Below are 13,409 nucleotides of genomic sequence, written 5' to 3' on the forward strand. Positions count from 1 at the left end.
GGGGGGCGGAGAGGGGCGGGCGCGGGGCGGGCTCGGCCCGGAATGTAGAGACCCGGGCGGGAGCCTCCCGGCGGTGGCCCGGCGGCCCAGCGCTGAGGCTCCGTCACGTGTTTTTCTCCTCCGAGTGAGACGGCGGCGCGGTCGGAGGGGGCCGGCGCGCGGAGCCAGACGTCGGCGCTTGTTTTGGTTGGGGCTCTCGGCAACTCTCCGAAGAGGAGAAGGAGGAGGAGGAAGAGGGAGGGGAGAAGTAACTGCAGCGGCTGCGCCTCCCGGGGAACAGGCGTCTTCCTCGAATCCTTCCCGAACCTCCCCCCTCGCCTCCTCCCTCGTCCGCTCCCCTCCTCCCTGCCGACTGGAGCGAGGGGCAGGGATGAGCCTGTCCCTCTGGACCGTCCCCGGCTGCCCAGTAGCGTTTCGCGTGGAAAAGCCACTTTCCCCGCCCGCCGAGATGGGCTCCAGTGTGGGCTGCAGAGGACGCGTCCGCGGACGGCGGCAGCGACAGCCGCAGCGCCGCGGTCTCCGCGATTGAGCTGGTATTTGGGCGGCTGGTGGCGGCGGGGACGGTTAGGGGGTGGGAGGAGGCGGCGAAGGAGGAGGAGGGAGAACCCCGCGCAACGTTGGGACTTGGCAGCCCGCCCCCCCCTGCCCAAGGATATTTAATTTGCCTCGGGAATCGCTACTTCCAGAGGGGAACTCAGGAGGGAAGGCGCGCGCGCCTCGAGGGCCACGCGGGGACCCCGGCCGCGGCTCCCTCCCTGCGCGGGACTTCAGCGGAGGCGGAGAGAGATGCATCTTCGCTGCTTCTCGGCTGTGGCGGCCGAGAGGAGACTTGGCTCTTGGAGGATCGTGGCTGCGCTCACCCCGGACGCACTGCCTCCCCCTTGGGCATGAAACGCCCGTAAACTCCGGTCGCGCTATCTTCCCCTGCGCAGCTACTGCGTCCTCCTTCGGCGGCCCCTCCCTCCCCAGCTCGGGGGGCAGCGTGGATTTCGGAGCCCGGGTTTCTGCTGCCTCCAGCCCTGTTTGCATGTGCGGGGCCGCAGCGCGGAGCCTCCGCCCCCCACCCAGTTGTTTTTCGGCGCCTCCCTCTGCTCCACGGCGGTGGCGGCGGCAGCATGGCGAGCCCACCGGATACCGATGGCTTCTCGGACGTGCGCAAGGTTGGCTACCTGCGCAAACCCAAGAGCATGCACAAGCGCTTCTTCGTGCTGCGGGCAGCCAGCGAGGCCGGGGGCCCGGCGCGCCTGGAGTACTACGAGAACGAGAAGAAGTGGCGGCACAAGTCCAGCGCCCCCAAACGCTCTATCCCCCTGGAGAGCTGCTTCAACATCAACAAGCGGGCTGACTCCAAGAACAAGCACCTGGTGGCTCTCTACACCCGGGACGAGCACTTTGCCATTGCTGCGGATAGCGAGGCCGAGCAAGACAGCTGGTACCAGGCTCTTCTGCAGCTGCACAGCCGTGCCAAGGGCCACCACGACGGGGCCGCAGTCTCCGGAGCGGGAGGCGGCGGCGGGGGCAGCTGCAGCGGTAGCTCCGGCCTTGGTGAGGCCGGGGAGGACTTGAGCTATGGAGATGTGCCCCCAGGACCTGCGTTCAAGGAGGTCTGGCAGGTGATCCTGAAACCCAAGGGTTTGGGTCAAACAAAGAACCTGATTGGCATCTACCGCCTCTGCCTGACTAGCAAGACCATCAGCTTCGTGAAGCTGAACTCGGAGGCAGCGGCCGTGGTGCTGCAACTGATGAACATCAGGCGCTGTGGCCACTCGGAGAACTTCTTCTTCATTGAGGTGGGCCGTTCTGCAGTGACGGGGCCTGGGGAGTTCTGGATGCAGGTGGATGACTCTGTGGTGGCCCAGAACATGCACGAGACTATCCTGGAAGCCATGCGGGCTATGAGCGATGAGTTTCGCCCTCGCAGCAAGAGCCAGTCTTCATCCAACTGCTCCAACCCCATTAGCGTCCCCCTGCGCCGGCATCATCTCAACAACCCTCCGCCCAGCCAAGTGGGCCTGACCCGCCGATCTCGCACGGAGAGCATCACTGCCACTTCTCCAGCCAGCATGGTGGGCGGGAAGCCTGGTTCCTTCCGCGTGCGTGCCTCCAGCGATGGTGAAGGCACCATGTCCCGTCCAGCCTCGGTGGACGGCAGCCCTGTGAGCCCTAGTACCAACAGGACCCACGCCCACCGGCATCGGGGCAGCTCTCGGCTGCACCCCCCACTCAACCACAGCCGCTCCATCCCTATGCCTTCTTCGCGCTGCTCACCTTCGGCCACCAGCCCAGTGAGTCTGTCGTCCAGCAGCACCAGTGGCCATGGTTCCACCTCAGACTGTCTCTTTCCAAGGCGCTCTAGTGCTTCTGTTTCTGGCTCCCCCAGCGATGGCGGTTTCATCTCTTCCGATGAGTACGGCTCTAGTCCCTGTGATTTCCGAAGTTCTTTCCGCAGCGTCACCCCAGATTCCCTGGGCCACACCCCGCCAGCCCGTGGGGAGGAGGAGCTGAGCAACTACATCTGCATGGGTGGCAAGGGGGCTTCCACCCTGACGGCTCCCAATGGTCACTATATTTTGTCTCGGGGTGGCAATGGCCACCGCTATATCCCAGGAGCTGGCTTGGGTACCAGCCCAGCCTTGGCTGGGGATGAAGCAGCCAGTGCTGCAGATTTGGATAATCGGTTCCGGAAGAGGACTCACTCAGCAGGGGCATCCCCCACCATTTCCCACCAGAAGACTCCCTCGCAGTCCTCAGTGGCTTCCATTGAGGACTACACGGAGATGACGCCTGCCTGCCCACCAGGAGGTGGCAGTGGAGGCCGACTGCCCAGCTATCGGCACTCCGCCTTTGTGCCCACCCACTCCTACCCCGAGGAGGGTCTAGAGATGCACCCCCCAGAGCATCGTGGGGACCACCACCGCCCAGACACCTCCAGCCTCCACACTGACGACGGCTACATGCCCATGTCTCCAGGGGTGGCCCCAGTGCCTGGCAACCGAAAGGGCAGTGGGGACTATATGCCCATGAGTCCCAAGAGTGTGTCTGCCCCACAGCAGATCATCAACCCCATCAGACGCCATCCCCAGAGAGTGGACCCCAATGGCTACATGATGATGTCTCCCAGCGGCAGCTGCTCCCCTGACATCGGAGGCGGGTCGAGCAGCAGCAGTAGCATTAGTGCTGCCCCTTCCGGGGGTAGTTATGGGAAGCTGTGGACAAATGGAGTTGGAGGCCACCACTCTCACGCTCTGTCTCACCCCAAACCCCCTGTGGAGAGTGCTGGTGGCAAGCTCTTGCCTTGTACAAGTGACTACATGAATATGTCGCCAGTTGGGGACTCCAACACCAGCAGCCCCTCTGACTGCTATTATGGCCCTGAGGACCCCCAGCACAAGCCAGTCCTCTCCTATTACTCATTGCCAAGGTCTTTTAAGCACACCCAACGCCCCGGGGAGCTGGAGGAAGGTGCCCGGCATCAGCACCTCCGCCTCTCCTCCAGCTCTGGACGTCTTCTCTACGCTGCAGCAGCGGAAGATTCTTCCTCTTCCACCAGCAGCGACAGCCTGGGTGGGGGCTACTGTGGGGTGAGGCCGGAGCCTGGCCTCCCACATCCCCACCACCACGTCCTGCAGCCCCGTCTGCCCCGAAAGGTGGACACAGCTGCACAGACCAACAGCCGCCTGGCTCGGCCTACAAGGCTATCCCTGGGCGATCCCAAGGCCAGCACCTTACCTCGGGCTCGGGAGCAGCAGCCACAGCCGCCCCTGATGCACTCTCCAGAGCCCAAGAGCCCAGGGGAATACGTGAATATTGAATTTGGGAGTGAGCAACCTGGCTACTTATCTGGTCCCATGGCCTCCCACAGTTCCCCTTCTGTCCGGTGTCCCTCTCAGCTCCAGCTGGCTCCCAGGGAGAAGGAGACCGGCACCGAGGAGTACATGAACATGGACCTGGGGCCTGGCCGGAGGGCAGCCTGGCAGGCGGGTGGTGGGGCTGAGATGGGCAGAGTGGGCCCTGCACCTCCGGGGGCCGCTAGTGTTTGCAGACCTACCCGGGCGGTGCCCAGCAGCCAGGGTGACTACATGACCATGCAGATGGGTTGTTCTCGTCAGAGCTACGTGGACACCTCACCAGTCGCGCCTGTCAGCTACGCTGATATGCGGACAGGCATTGCAGAGGAGGTGAGCCTGCCCAGGGCCACGGTGGCCACTCTCTCTTCATCTGCAGCAGTCCCCGCTTCCCCCACGGGGCCTCAAGGAGCAGCTGAGCTGGCTGCCCACTCCTCCCTGCTCGGGGGCCCACAGGGACCTGGGGGCATGAGCGCCTTCACCAGGGTGAACCTCAGTCCCAACCACAACCAGAGTGCCAAAGTGATCCGCGCAGACCCACAAGGGTGTCGGAGGAGGCACAGCTCGGAAACCTTCTCCTCAACACCTACTGCCACCCGGGCGGGCAACGCGGTGCCCTTTGGAGGAGGGGCTGCTGTAGGGGGCAGCAGTGGTGGCAGCAGCAGCGAGGATGTGAAACGCCACAGTTCTGCATCGTTTGAGAACGTGTGGCTAAGACCTGGGGAGCTCGGGGGAGCCCCCAAGGACACTGCCCAAATGTGTGGGGCGGCCGGGGGTTTGGAAAATGGTCTTAACTACATAGACCTGGATTTGGTCAAAAACTTGAAACAGCGCCCTCAGGAGCGCCCCCCTCAGCTGCAGCCTCCCCTGCCCCCACCCCCTCATCAACCCCTGGGCGGCAGTGGGAGCAGCTCAACCAGCCGCTCCAGCGAGGATTTAAGCGCCTATGCCAGCATCAGTTTCCAGAAGAAGCCCGAGGACCGCCAGTAGTTCAGCTGGACATCACAGCAGGTGCGTTTCATGGTGTCAGAGGCAGGAGACAAAACTGCTTTTAACCTTGTGCTTGAATTCCATTCTGCGCCCGGCCCCTTGCTGCTCCCTCCCACCGCTTCCCTGGAGAGAATGCACTTACGGGTCGGGGGTGGGGTAGCGGGTGGGCGGTGGGGTTGTGGTGTTGGGCATTCAGATCCTCACCCCACAACAACACCTGGCTGACAGTCAAGTAAATGTGGAGAAGCAGGCAACCACAGGAGAGCTTTTTCATTTGAGAATCCCAAGTGAAGCACTTAATGTAGTGTTTTAAAAACTTCATAATACCAGTTTTGATGTTTGTTAAGTTCATGTACATATATAGAAGAATCTTCATCATTTTGTTGAAGGTTTCTTCTAACTTTATAGCGAAGTCAGCCTCTGAAAGGGACTAATGTACAAGAATACTTGTTAGTACAGAGGCTAAGTCCTTCCTGAAGTTTCCCAGAGCTCGGAAGAGTAAGCTTACTGAGTTGCTTTGTGTACTTTTGTTCTGTGATTTCACAATACCAAGGCAACATAAACAGCAGCAGGAAACATTAATTTTTATTCATGGTGGCCTAAAAAGATTCGGGAGTCAGAACTTTATAGGCATACATACTTAGAAATACTGATCTATGATCCCTTGAGTGAGTAATTATAGGTGACATTTTCTTTTTGTTCCTCTACCAGAATTCGTGAGATATTTTTCACTCACCAAACCACCATCTCACAGGCATGGCTGCTTTTATACAGGATATGCAATAAATGGAATGCGCCTGGGACCCATTATGAGTTAAGAGTTATGGAAGTTGGTCCCAGCGTGTCTGTCTTGCAGTTGTCTACTCTTGCACTGAAGCATCACACATATCATTTGGGGGCTACTGTACATCTTCCGTAAAATTACTTTATGGTTTTGTGGTGAAAAGAAGGCGCGTGAAGTCAGAGAAAGGGAGGTTGTGTTGTTTTGGTTTGCACTGAATGGGAGGCGTAAACTGTACTCTTCCTCACTTTCAGGTTATTTGTCTTTCTCCTTTAAGTTCGAGTGTAGATGCCTCAGAAATGTTGAAAGTTGGCTTTAGGTCTTCTGTGGTTAAGGCTGTATTGAAAATGAAAAACATTTGTAATAGGAAATTAGCCTGCTCTTTGCTCTGTGAGCTTATTTTCTAGTGGTCATAATTGTGGGTAGGAAAAGAGTAGAGTTTGCAAATAATGTGATGAGTTGGCAATGTAGACATTTTTAGCATTTGGAAACATTTTATTCTGACAAACTGATTATACTGCATTTTCGAAATGCTTCAGAAAATGAGCTTTTAACAGCATTTCTACTTCTTACTATGTGTCCATTCATAAGAAATTAATTTGTGTCTGCAGTTCCTATCAGTAGGTAGGTATTTGTGTACTGTGTGGTCACAGTCTCCTTGAGTCTCTTACTTAACACCTGACCAGTATCATTCTGTATTTTGTAGAACAAAGTACAGATCCATGAATATTCAAAGTAAGAGTTTAGGTGATAATGCTATGAAAAGCACATATTTGATTAGTACTTGTCTCACACTGGTTTTCATCACTCACTAGATGAGAGATTTAATTGTGCATGACAATGAAAAAATTTTGGTTATTTCAGGTGGTATATTGGGGACAGAACCCCCGTTACACTTTAGCCATTTGGACTGTAAAATGCTTCGTTTATTACTTGTGACAATTTGAAGGAAAGACGCCAGCAGAACTAAAATTTTGCTTGTGAAGGAGATGAAAGAAGAGGCTAAGAAACAATGAGCTCTCTTCCTCACCTGTTTTCTTAACTTGTAGAGGTTTCTTTATAAAGAGTAGAATAAATAATATTTGCCTTGAACAAGCCAACCGAATAATCAAGGGATTTAAAATCCTTTACGTTGAGGATAAAATGCAAACAAAACAAAAACAGAACAAACCCCCACCTTCTATTCTTGGCTTTCTTAGGAAAGTCTTCTCTAGGAAAATCGTAGAATGATATCCCTAGCAATTCTGAAGTAGCAATGGACTATACTTTGACCCTACCGTGCCCCGCTCCACAAATTCTACAGTGTGTGTTTGTAAGTTGTAAATGTATGTGTGTCTTAAATTGGGCACCAAAGGCTATCTGGCATATTTACATCCTCAATCCTGCTCGCTTCCCTTTGCCCTATTAGGTTTAAAGACGATATTTGTCATACTTGTCGGTATTCATCTGAAACAGAAAGAAGTCAGACCTGTCAGTGGCAAGCAGCTTCTGTTCAAAATGAGTAGGTTAAAGTTTGAGAAAACACTGTTTTTCTAAGTTCCTCAGCAACTGCTGTCTCTGCCTCAGGTAAAACCTGAAACAGACCAAGAGGAATAAAGACGAGGACTGCGTGCTCTTTGCCTAGTCTCTCTTTTGAACGTCTCTGTTTAGTGTTTTTCGCTGTCCGTTGAAAGAGATTCAGGTGCTCAGGGCTTGGTGGATCCAACCACCTTTTCTTGTGCGCCCTTTCTCTTGCCCACCTTTGTGTCTCCTGCAACTTAGCTCTGACCTGCAGGATTATTTTCCATCACTACTCCCCTCCCATTCCCTTTGTTTCCCACCTTTTATTTTTTCTTACAGGCACTGGCTTTTTTTTTTTTTTTTTTAAGAATTTCACAACGCAGTATTGTGGCGGCTCCCTGCAGGGGTACACGGGGAGCCCTAGGACAGCAGCTCAGCCACCTTAGGCCAGCGTGCACCTCCAGTTTATCTTGTACTTTTGACAGGGCAGCTGGGCAGAGAGGGCTCCCGCGGACAGAGACCGGAGCCGTCTTTGTGGGGTTCAGTTTTTGTTTTCTTGCCATTCTTTCGTTGTGCTCCTCTCCTTAAAAAAACAGTTTTGCCATTTCTCGTCTTTTCACTGCTTTTCCCGCCCGCAATTTCAGGGGTTCCATCTCTGCACAGCTATGTCCCAGGGCCTCCCTCTGCTCCTCTCGTCCTTCTCTTCGCTGGGTAGCCCTCCGAGCTGGCGCCGAACCCCTCGGCCCTGCCACTTTCCTTTTCCAGGGTCACCTCCGCTTCCCGCAGTCCTCCCTTTTTATTTGGCTCGGGCTTCCCCTCCCTGCTCCACTCCGGCTGGGGGTGGGGGATCTGCCCGAGGCCGCCCGGACTCTGCACCCCCGCCCGTCTCCAGCTTCCTGGCTGTCCGGCCCTTTCCCAGGCCACGTGGTGGGCGGTGGCGAGCGAGGCCCCGCCCCTCGGGCTCTGTTGTGCGGCCCGGCCAGGCGGGCGTGGCGGCTGGGTGCAGATTGGCCCTCGCCAGAGCCAATCAGCACGAGGAGTGTCCGAGCTGGGGCGGGGCCTGAGGTGGGGGCGGGCCGGGCGTCCCCAGCTGCTCTCCACTGGGTCTGTCTCTTTCCCTCCCGGGCCCGCAGAGCCGAGCCAACCCGGCCCCCCACCCCGGCCCCCCCATCAGAGGATGTGATGCACGCAGCCCTATTCACGCATCTAGACCACAATCCCAAGAATGAAAAAGTCCAACCAGCCCGTTGACGGAGGCCGGAAACACACACTTCCTCTTAATTTTAATTGAGAAAAATTCAGTCTGTGACCATGTGACGTGCCCCATTTTGTTTCCCTCCTCTCTTTACTATGGTTTACTATGACGCCACGTTCCTTCATCTTCCTGTCTGGAAATCCACAAGGAGGAGCGAGCGACAGCACGTGGCTGTGGGACTGATGGGTTTGGCTCTGGAGTCTTCCATTTACATGTCTCACTCCTGGGAAGGAGAAGGAAATGCAAGCGCTCGGGCTGGCACTGCCTTGGGGTCATTTGGAGACAAATAAAAAAATCCTTTGACTTGAAAGTACCTTAGTCTCTGTACCCTTTATTGGGTACCTGCAGTTTGCAAAGCACCGTAGCTAGAGTAACATCAAGGAAAACTGATCTTTCTCGGCCTCCCATGAGCTCGGAAAAGAAAATGTAGGCTACACCTTGCAGATCCGTGAGAATCCTGAACTTCAGTGAAAAGCTTGAGGGATGTGCTCCTTACCAAAGTTTAGAGGAAATGCTGCTTACATTTTCAAACACAAGATTTTTTTTTGCCAGTGACTCAATCAGGGCAGGTTGGGTGCAGTGGTTTTGAAGTTTTGAAAGCTTCCTAGATTTGTGTTGCACCCTCCCTCATGACATTTTGTGAGGTGTATTAGTAAATGGGATGGAACAAGTTCTCAGGTGCGTCCTTCCTAAAAGAAAGTAAGAAAGAGAAGTGCTATGGAAGTAATGTCTCCTCCCTTTCCCTCTCAAACAATCATTTCTCTGCAGCATGCACCCTTCATCTCTGAGTCACAAGCTCCGAAGGTAGTGCTTTTGTTCAGGTGCAGCTGGACACGGGGCGTGTGGAGTTGTCCCCAAAAGGACCGCCCAGGAGCGATTGAACCAATACTGTTTCAGAACGGCACGAGGGAGTTTCTCTGTGTCCCAGAACGTTTTGAGTATTTGACAGTCTACCTAATTTTTTTTTTTACCATTAGTTAGGTAGCTTTATCTGTTACAGAACAAATCCATAAAGAATTCCAGAGGTTGTAATTTATCTGTATGTCCTCTTAATACTATTTCCAATAATGCCTTGCTGAAAGGGACTTGGGATCCTCAAAGGGCATGCCGCTATTTTTGTTTTGTTTTCTTTATCAGCATTCCTGGAAACTACTTTGGCGCTATCTTGAATGATGCAATGGCAAAGGCAGCTCCTGTGAGCCAGAGATCTCGGCTTTAACAAAGCCCGTGCCCTTTACCAGCCATGTGACCTTGAGCGAGTCTCCTAACTTCCCTGCACCTATTTCTTCATCTGTAACTTGAGAATTTGGTTGTAAATTATTTTAACCTGCTTCCTAGCTCTCAACACTGGACTGTTCTGGAGAAAATGACTAATATTCTTTAATGGGTCGTTTGTGATGAGGATTATTTTTTGAAGAAGCTGCCCATGGGACATAATGAAGTGCACTGGAATATCCTGTTTAGTCGTCTTCTAATCCTGGCATCAGATACTGTTTTGGGGGCAGACTGGGCCCTTGAAGGAAACCTTCTGTTTGATTCAGTGGTGTTTTAGTATTCCTTGTTTGAGGGGGAGGTATTTTCCTGCCCTTAAGGCAAACCCTCCTGGTTGTACTAGTGTACATTTTTGGAACCATCTCTAGAATGATGTAGGCTTCTCACTTCTACCTTCCCTTTAAAATAAAGAAATAGATAAATAAATGCATACATAAATAAATGAATGTATGTAGGAATGCAAGTCACCTGCTTGTTCCTGCTTTTTAAGATTAGCTGTCCGAACCATGTCACCCCTTAGTATAAGTCCAGCTTTAACCAGGGCAATTTGTAACACTGTTTAATGTTTATTTCTGCTGGGAATCTTCTCTTCCTGTGCTAGGCTGTTTATGGATAATGCTTCTCATTGTACCATCGCAGTTCTCCAGTGAGACAGCCCTTTACGTGAGTGGACAGGAAGTATGAGAAGCCAAATAGGGGTTATAGAAAGTCTGCCACGATTTTGGTGCAGTCTTATTTTTCTCTGTCAGGTGAAAATCACTCTCACAGCCTAATCACTCTCACAGGCAGAATTAATCCTGTCTAGCTTTTTGTGTGTGTACTTTTGGAGTTTTGACTAGCTGCTTGAGATGTGTAGACTCTTCTTGACTACTCCAGTGTTAATGTTGGCTCTGGCACTGGCAATATATTCAGAACCTCCCAAGATGTTCATACCTCCTTGTAGGTTTTACAAATCACTAGTATAGTCTGGAGACTTTCATTTAGAACTCCGTTCACTTAATCTTTTCTCATCCGTCCACTCACATTTCTTAGCTGACTAATATATAAATGATTCCTTTTATTTTGGTGGGTTAGTTATTAAGTATAATGGAGCACTTCACAATTTTAAGGTTTGTTTTGTTTAAAGAAAGCCATTTCCTCAATTATTTCCTCATGTTAGGGAATTACTGGAAATTGTATTCAAGGAAAATAGCTTCTTATGAACTTGGTTTGAGGTCAATTTCACACTAAAAGTTCTGCAATTTTTTTATACTCATATTTTTGTTTTGATTTTAAAATAATAGATATTCTCTGTCAACAATAATTTTGTACTGCCTATATGATTTATTTTATTACCTTATGAGTCCATAGCCATGTAGCAGACTTTGAAAGCTCTTTTGAAAATATTATTGAAACATGTTTAGGATTGTAATCGCAATGAATTTTAATGTACTTACATTGTAATGTTTGTATGGTATAATAATTGTATAGTAATTTCAAACTAAGATGAAATATTTTTAATAGTTATTGTAAGACTTTTAAAAATGACTGGCTAGTTGGTATCACCTATGTGCTTCTATTTTTGTTTTATATTATGGAAATGGTAGTATCCCTCCCAATCTTAATTCACAGAAAATGGAAGAAGATGGATTAGATAAGTATAAGGTACTGTCTTCCATGGTAAAGCATCACTTTCCATTTTAATAACATTCTTGCTTCAGGCTCTGCTATAATCTATTTGTTAAAATAAATTTGGTTAGGTAAATGTCATTTGTGCTCTTCAATGAGCCAGTGATCTTTGAATAATAGGGCATTAAAAATGATGTGTTTACACTGCAAAAGCTGCTCTTCTTCTCCAACTCCTTTTGCTGCCTTTCCAGTGTGAGGATGGTGTAGTTGAATACTTAGGTCGGACTATAACTTTAGCTCTGTCTTAAAGCAGAGAGACTTTGTGGTTTTTATTACTCTACCCTGAATGCTCTGTTGAGTGAGTTGTATTCATTGTTTTCCTTTTACCGGCCTATGTTTTTAAAACTACATGTTAATGTATTCACTCCATCCCTTTTAGGGTTAAGAAAAAAATACTGTGATGAGCGTTCTGTGATATTTCCAGACACATTTAGGTCATGTTGCTGAGTTATATCACTTAATCTTGAGAAATTAATAGTTACGTTTGCCAAAATGATCAAGAAGATGGTCTTTTTTCAACTATATGTTGTGTGGTAAATTATATTTTGCAGAGAAAGTCATAATTTTTTACTTTTAGGAAGATAACTAAAAGACACAGGCCAAAAATTCGTTTTTAAAATATAGCTGCTATGTGCAGGTCCCAGGAATATTCAGTTGTACTTATGTATTCAATCATCATTTGATCTTCTCCAATGATCACATCCTTGTTCATGTAAAAACTATTTAGAGGGCTCTATAGATGCCCCCCCCCCCAGTCATACTTATCCTTGAATTTTAGGGATTGTGGGAATAATTAGACAATGCTTAGCACCTCTAGTGCAGCATTAGAAACCACCCTCCTCTCAACCCCAACATATTTTTAAGTGGATATTAGTTTCTTTGAGAAACATAAAGAAAGCATTATTTTAGAGTACCAACTTTTATAATACCTTTGGATTCACACTATTAAAATTTTTCTTTGATATAGCCATACATGCTCTAAGTTTAAAATAATTTTTTAAAGGTCTAGAGTAAAAAATAAGGCTTCTTCCTTTTATTGTCTCCCACCCGCTCTTTCCATAGGCCATCAGAGCTAGTCTTGTTGTTATCTTTCCAGAGCTTGACTGCTGGTAGATGTTGAAACTTAGTAACAGAAAGTTGGCCAAATGCCCACTGCTCAAAATCTTCCATGGAAGAGTATTGCTCAGGACCCAATGTAGTGAAAGAACACAGCAGATAATATCCCTCTTACAGCAAACTTTCTACTTTTTAGTTAAAAGGAAAAAGAAAGGTACTCTCTATTTTCCATGCTTCCTTTGAATCCTCAGGTTTTAAAAAGTATAACCCAGTGAAGGTTAAATGACTTGCTTAAGAAATGATCTCCCTTTCCAGTGTTGAAGTAGTTGTGCAAATTAAGAAGGGAAAGGTACTGAAATCTTCAAATGCCAGTATTTAAAATCTTTATTGCTTTATTTTCTTTTCCTGTTCACTTACATGGTAGGACTCAAGCACTCCTTTCCCAGACTGAATAATTCACTAACTAGTTTTAGTAGAATGCAGTAGGATTAAGTGTAAAGGTGGAGGATCCTTTTTAAACTTTCTAGACTTTGAGGTCTCATACTTACAGAAACTCAAAAGAATTAATTCTTTTAAATGGAATAGTCTTTTGCCATTTCAAATTCTGGGAGCAGTTTATTTTAAGCAAGATTGTGTACAAATAAAGAGATTTCTTGACCTGAATGATCTTGTCTCACTCATTCTCTCCAAAGTTATTACCACTGGACCAGAGTACAGTTTAGAGTCTCTAGCTCACCTCCTAAAAAGATGTCTGCATTGTTGACTGCACTGAACAGAAGAGGTAACTTCTGTTGTAGTCGATACATGTATGGCTGGTGCACTATTTTTCCTGATTGTGGTCCAGGAAGAGTATGATCACACATAGTCCTAGAAGGGAACTCTGAAGGGAAAGGTATTGAAGTTTTCAAATGCCAATATTTTAAGTCTTTATTACTTTATTTTCTTTTCCTGTTCACTTACACGGTAATATTCAAGCACTCCTTTCCCAGAATGAATGATTCACTAACTAGTTAATGTAAGACGGGACATTAGGACCAGGATG

The 13,409-nt window shown here is 49.4% G+C and overlaps 1 protein-coding gene across 1 annotated transcript in view; it reads left to right on the top strand.

The window, feature by feature from the left end:
* The window catches only part of Irs1 (insulin receptor substrate 1), a gene marked incomplete at its 5' end in the record, with an annotated part of 56,548 nt that continues 43,139 nt past the window's right edge, over nt 1-13,409 (top strand). The window contains 1 exon segment of the mRNA XM_005395475.2: nt 1-4,856. Within this exon segment, the coding sequence (XP_005395532.1) occupies nt 1,116-4,835 (3,720 nt within the window). The 3' untranslated portion in view covers nt 4,836-4,856.

The sequence above is a fragment of the Chinchilla lanigera genome, unplaced genomic scaffold, assembly GCF_000276665.1.
Source record: "Chinchilla lanigera isolate Chin_1 unplaced genomic scaffold, ChiLan1.0 scaffold00052, whole genome shotgun sequence".
Lineage (NCBI taxonomy): Eukaryota > Metazoa > Chordata > Mammalia > Rodentia > Chinchillidae > Chinchilla > Chinchilla lanigera.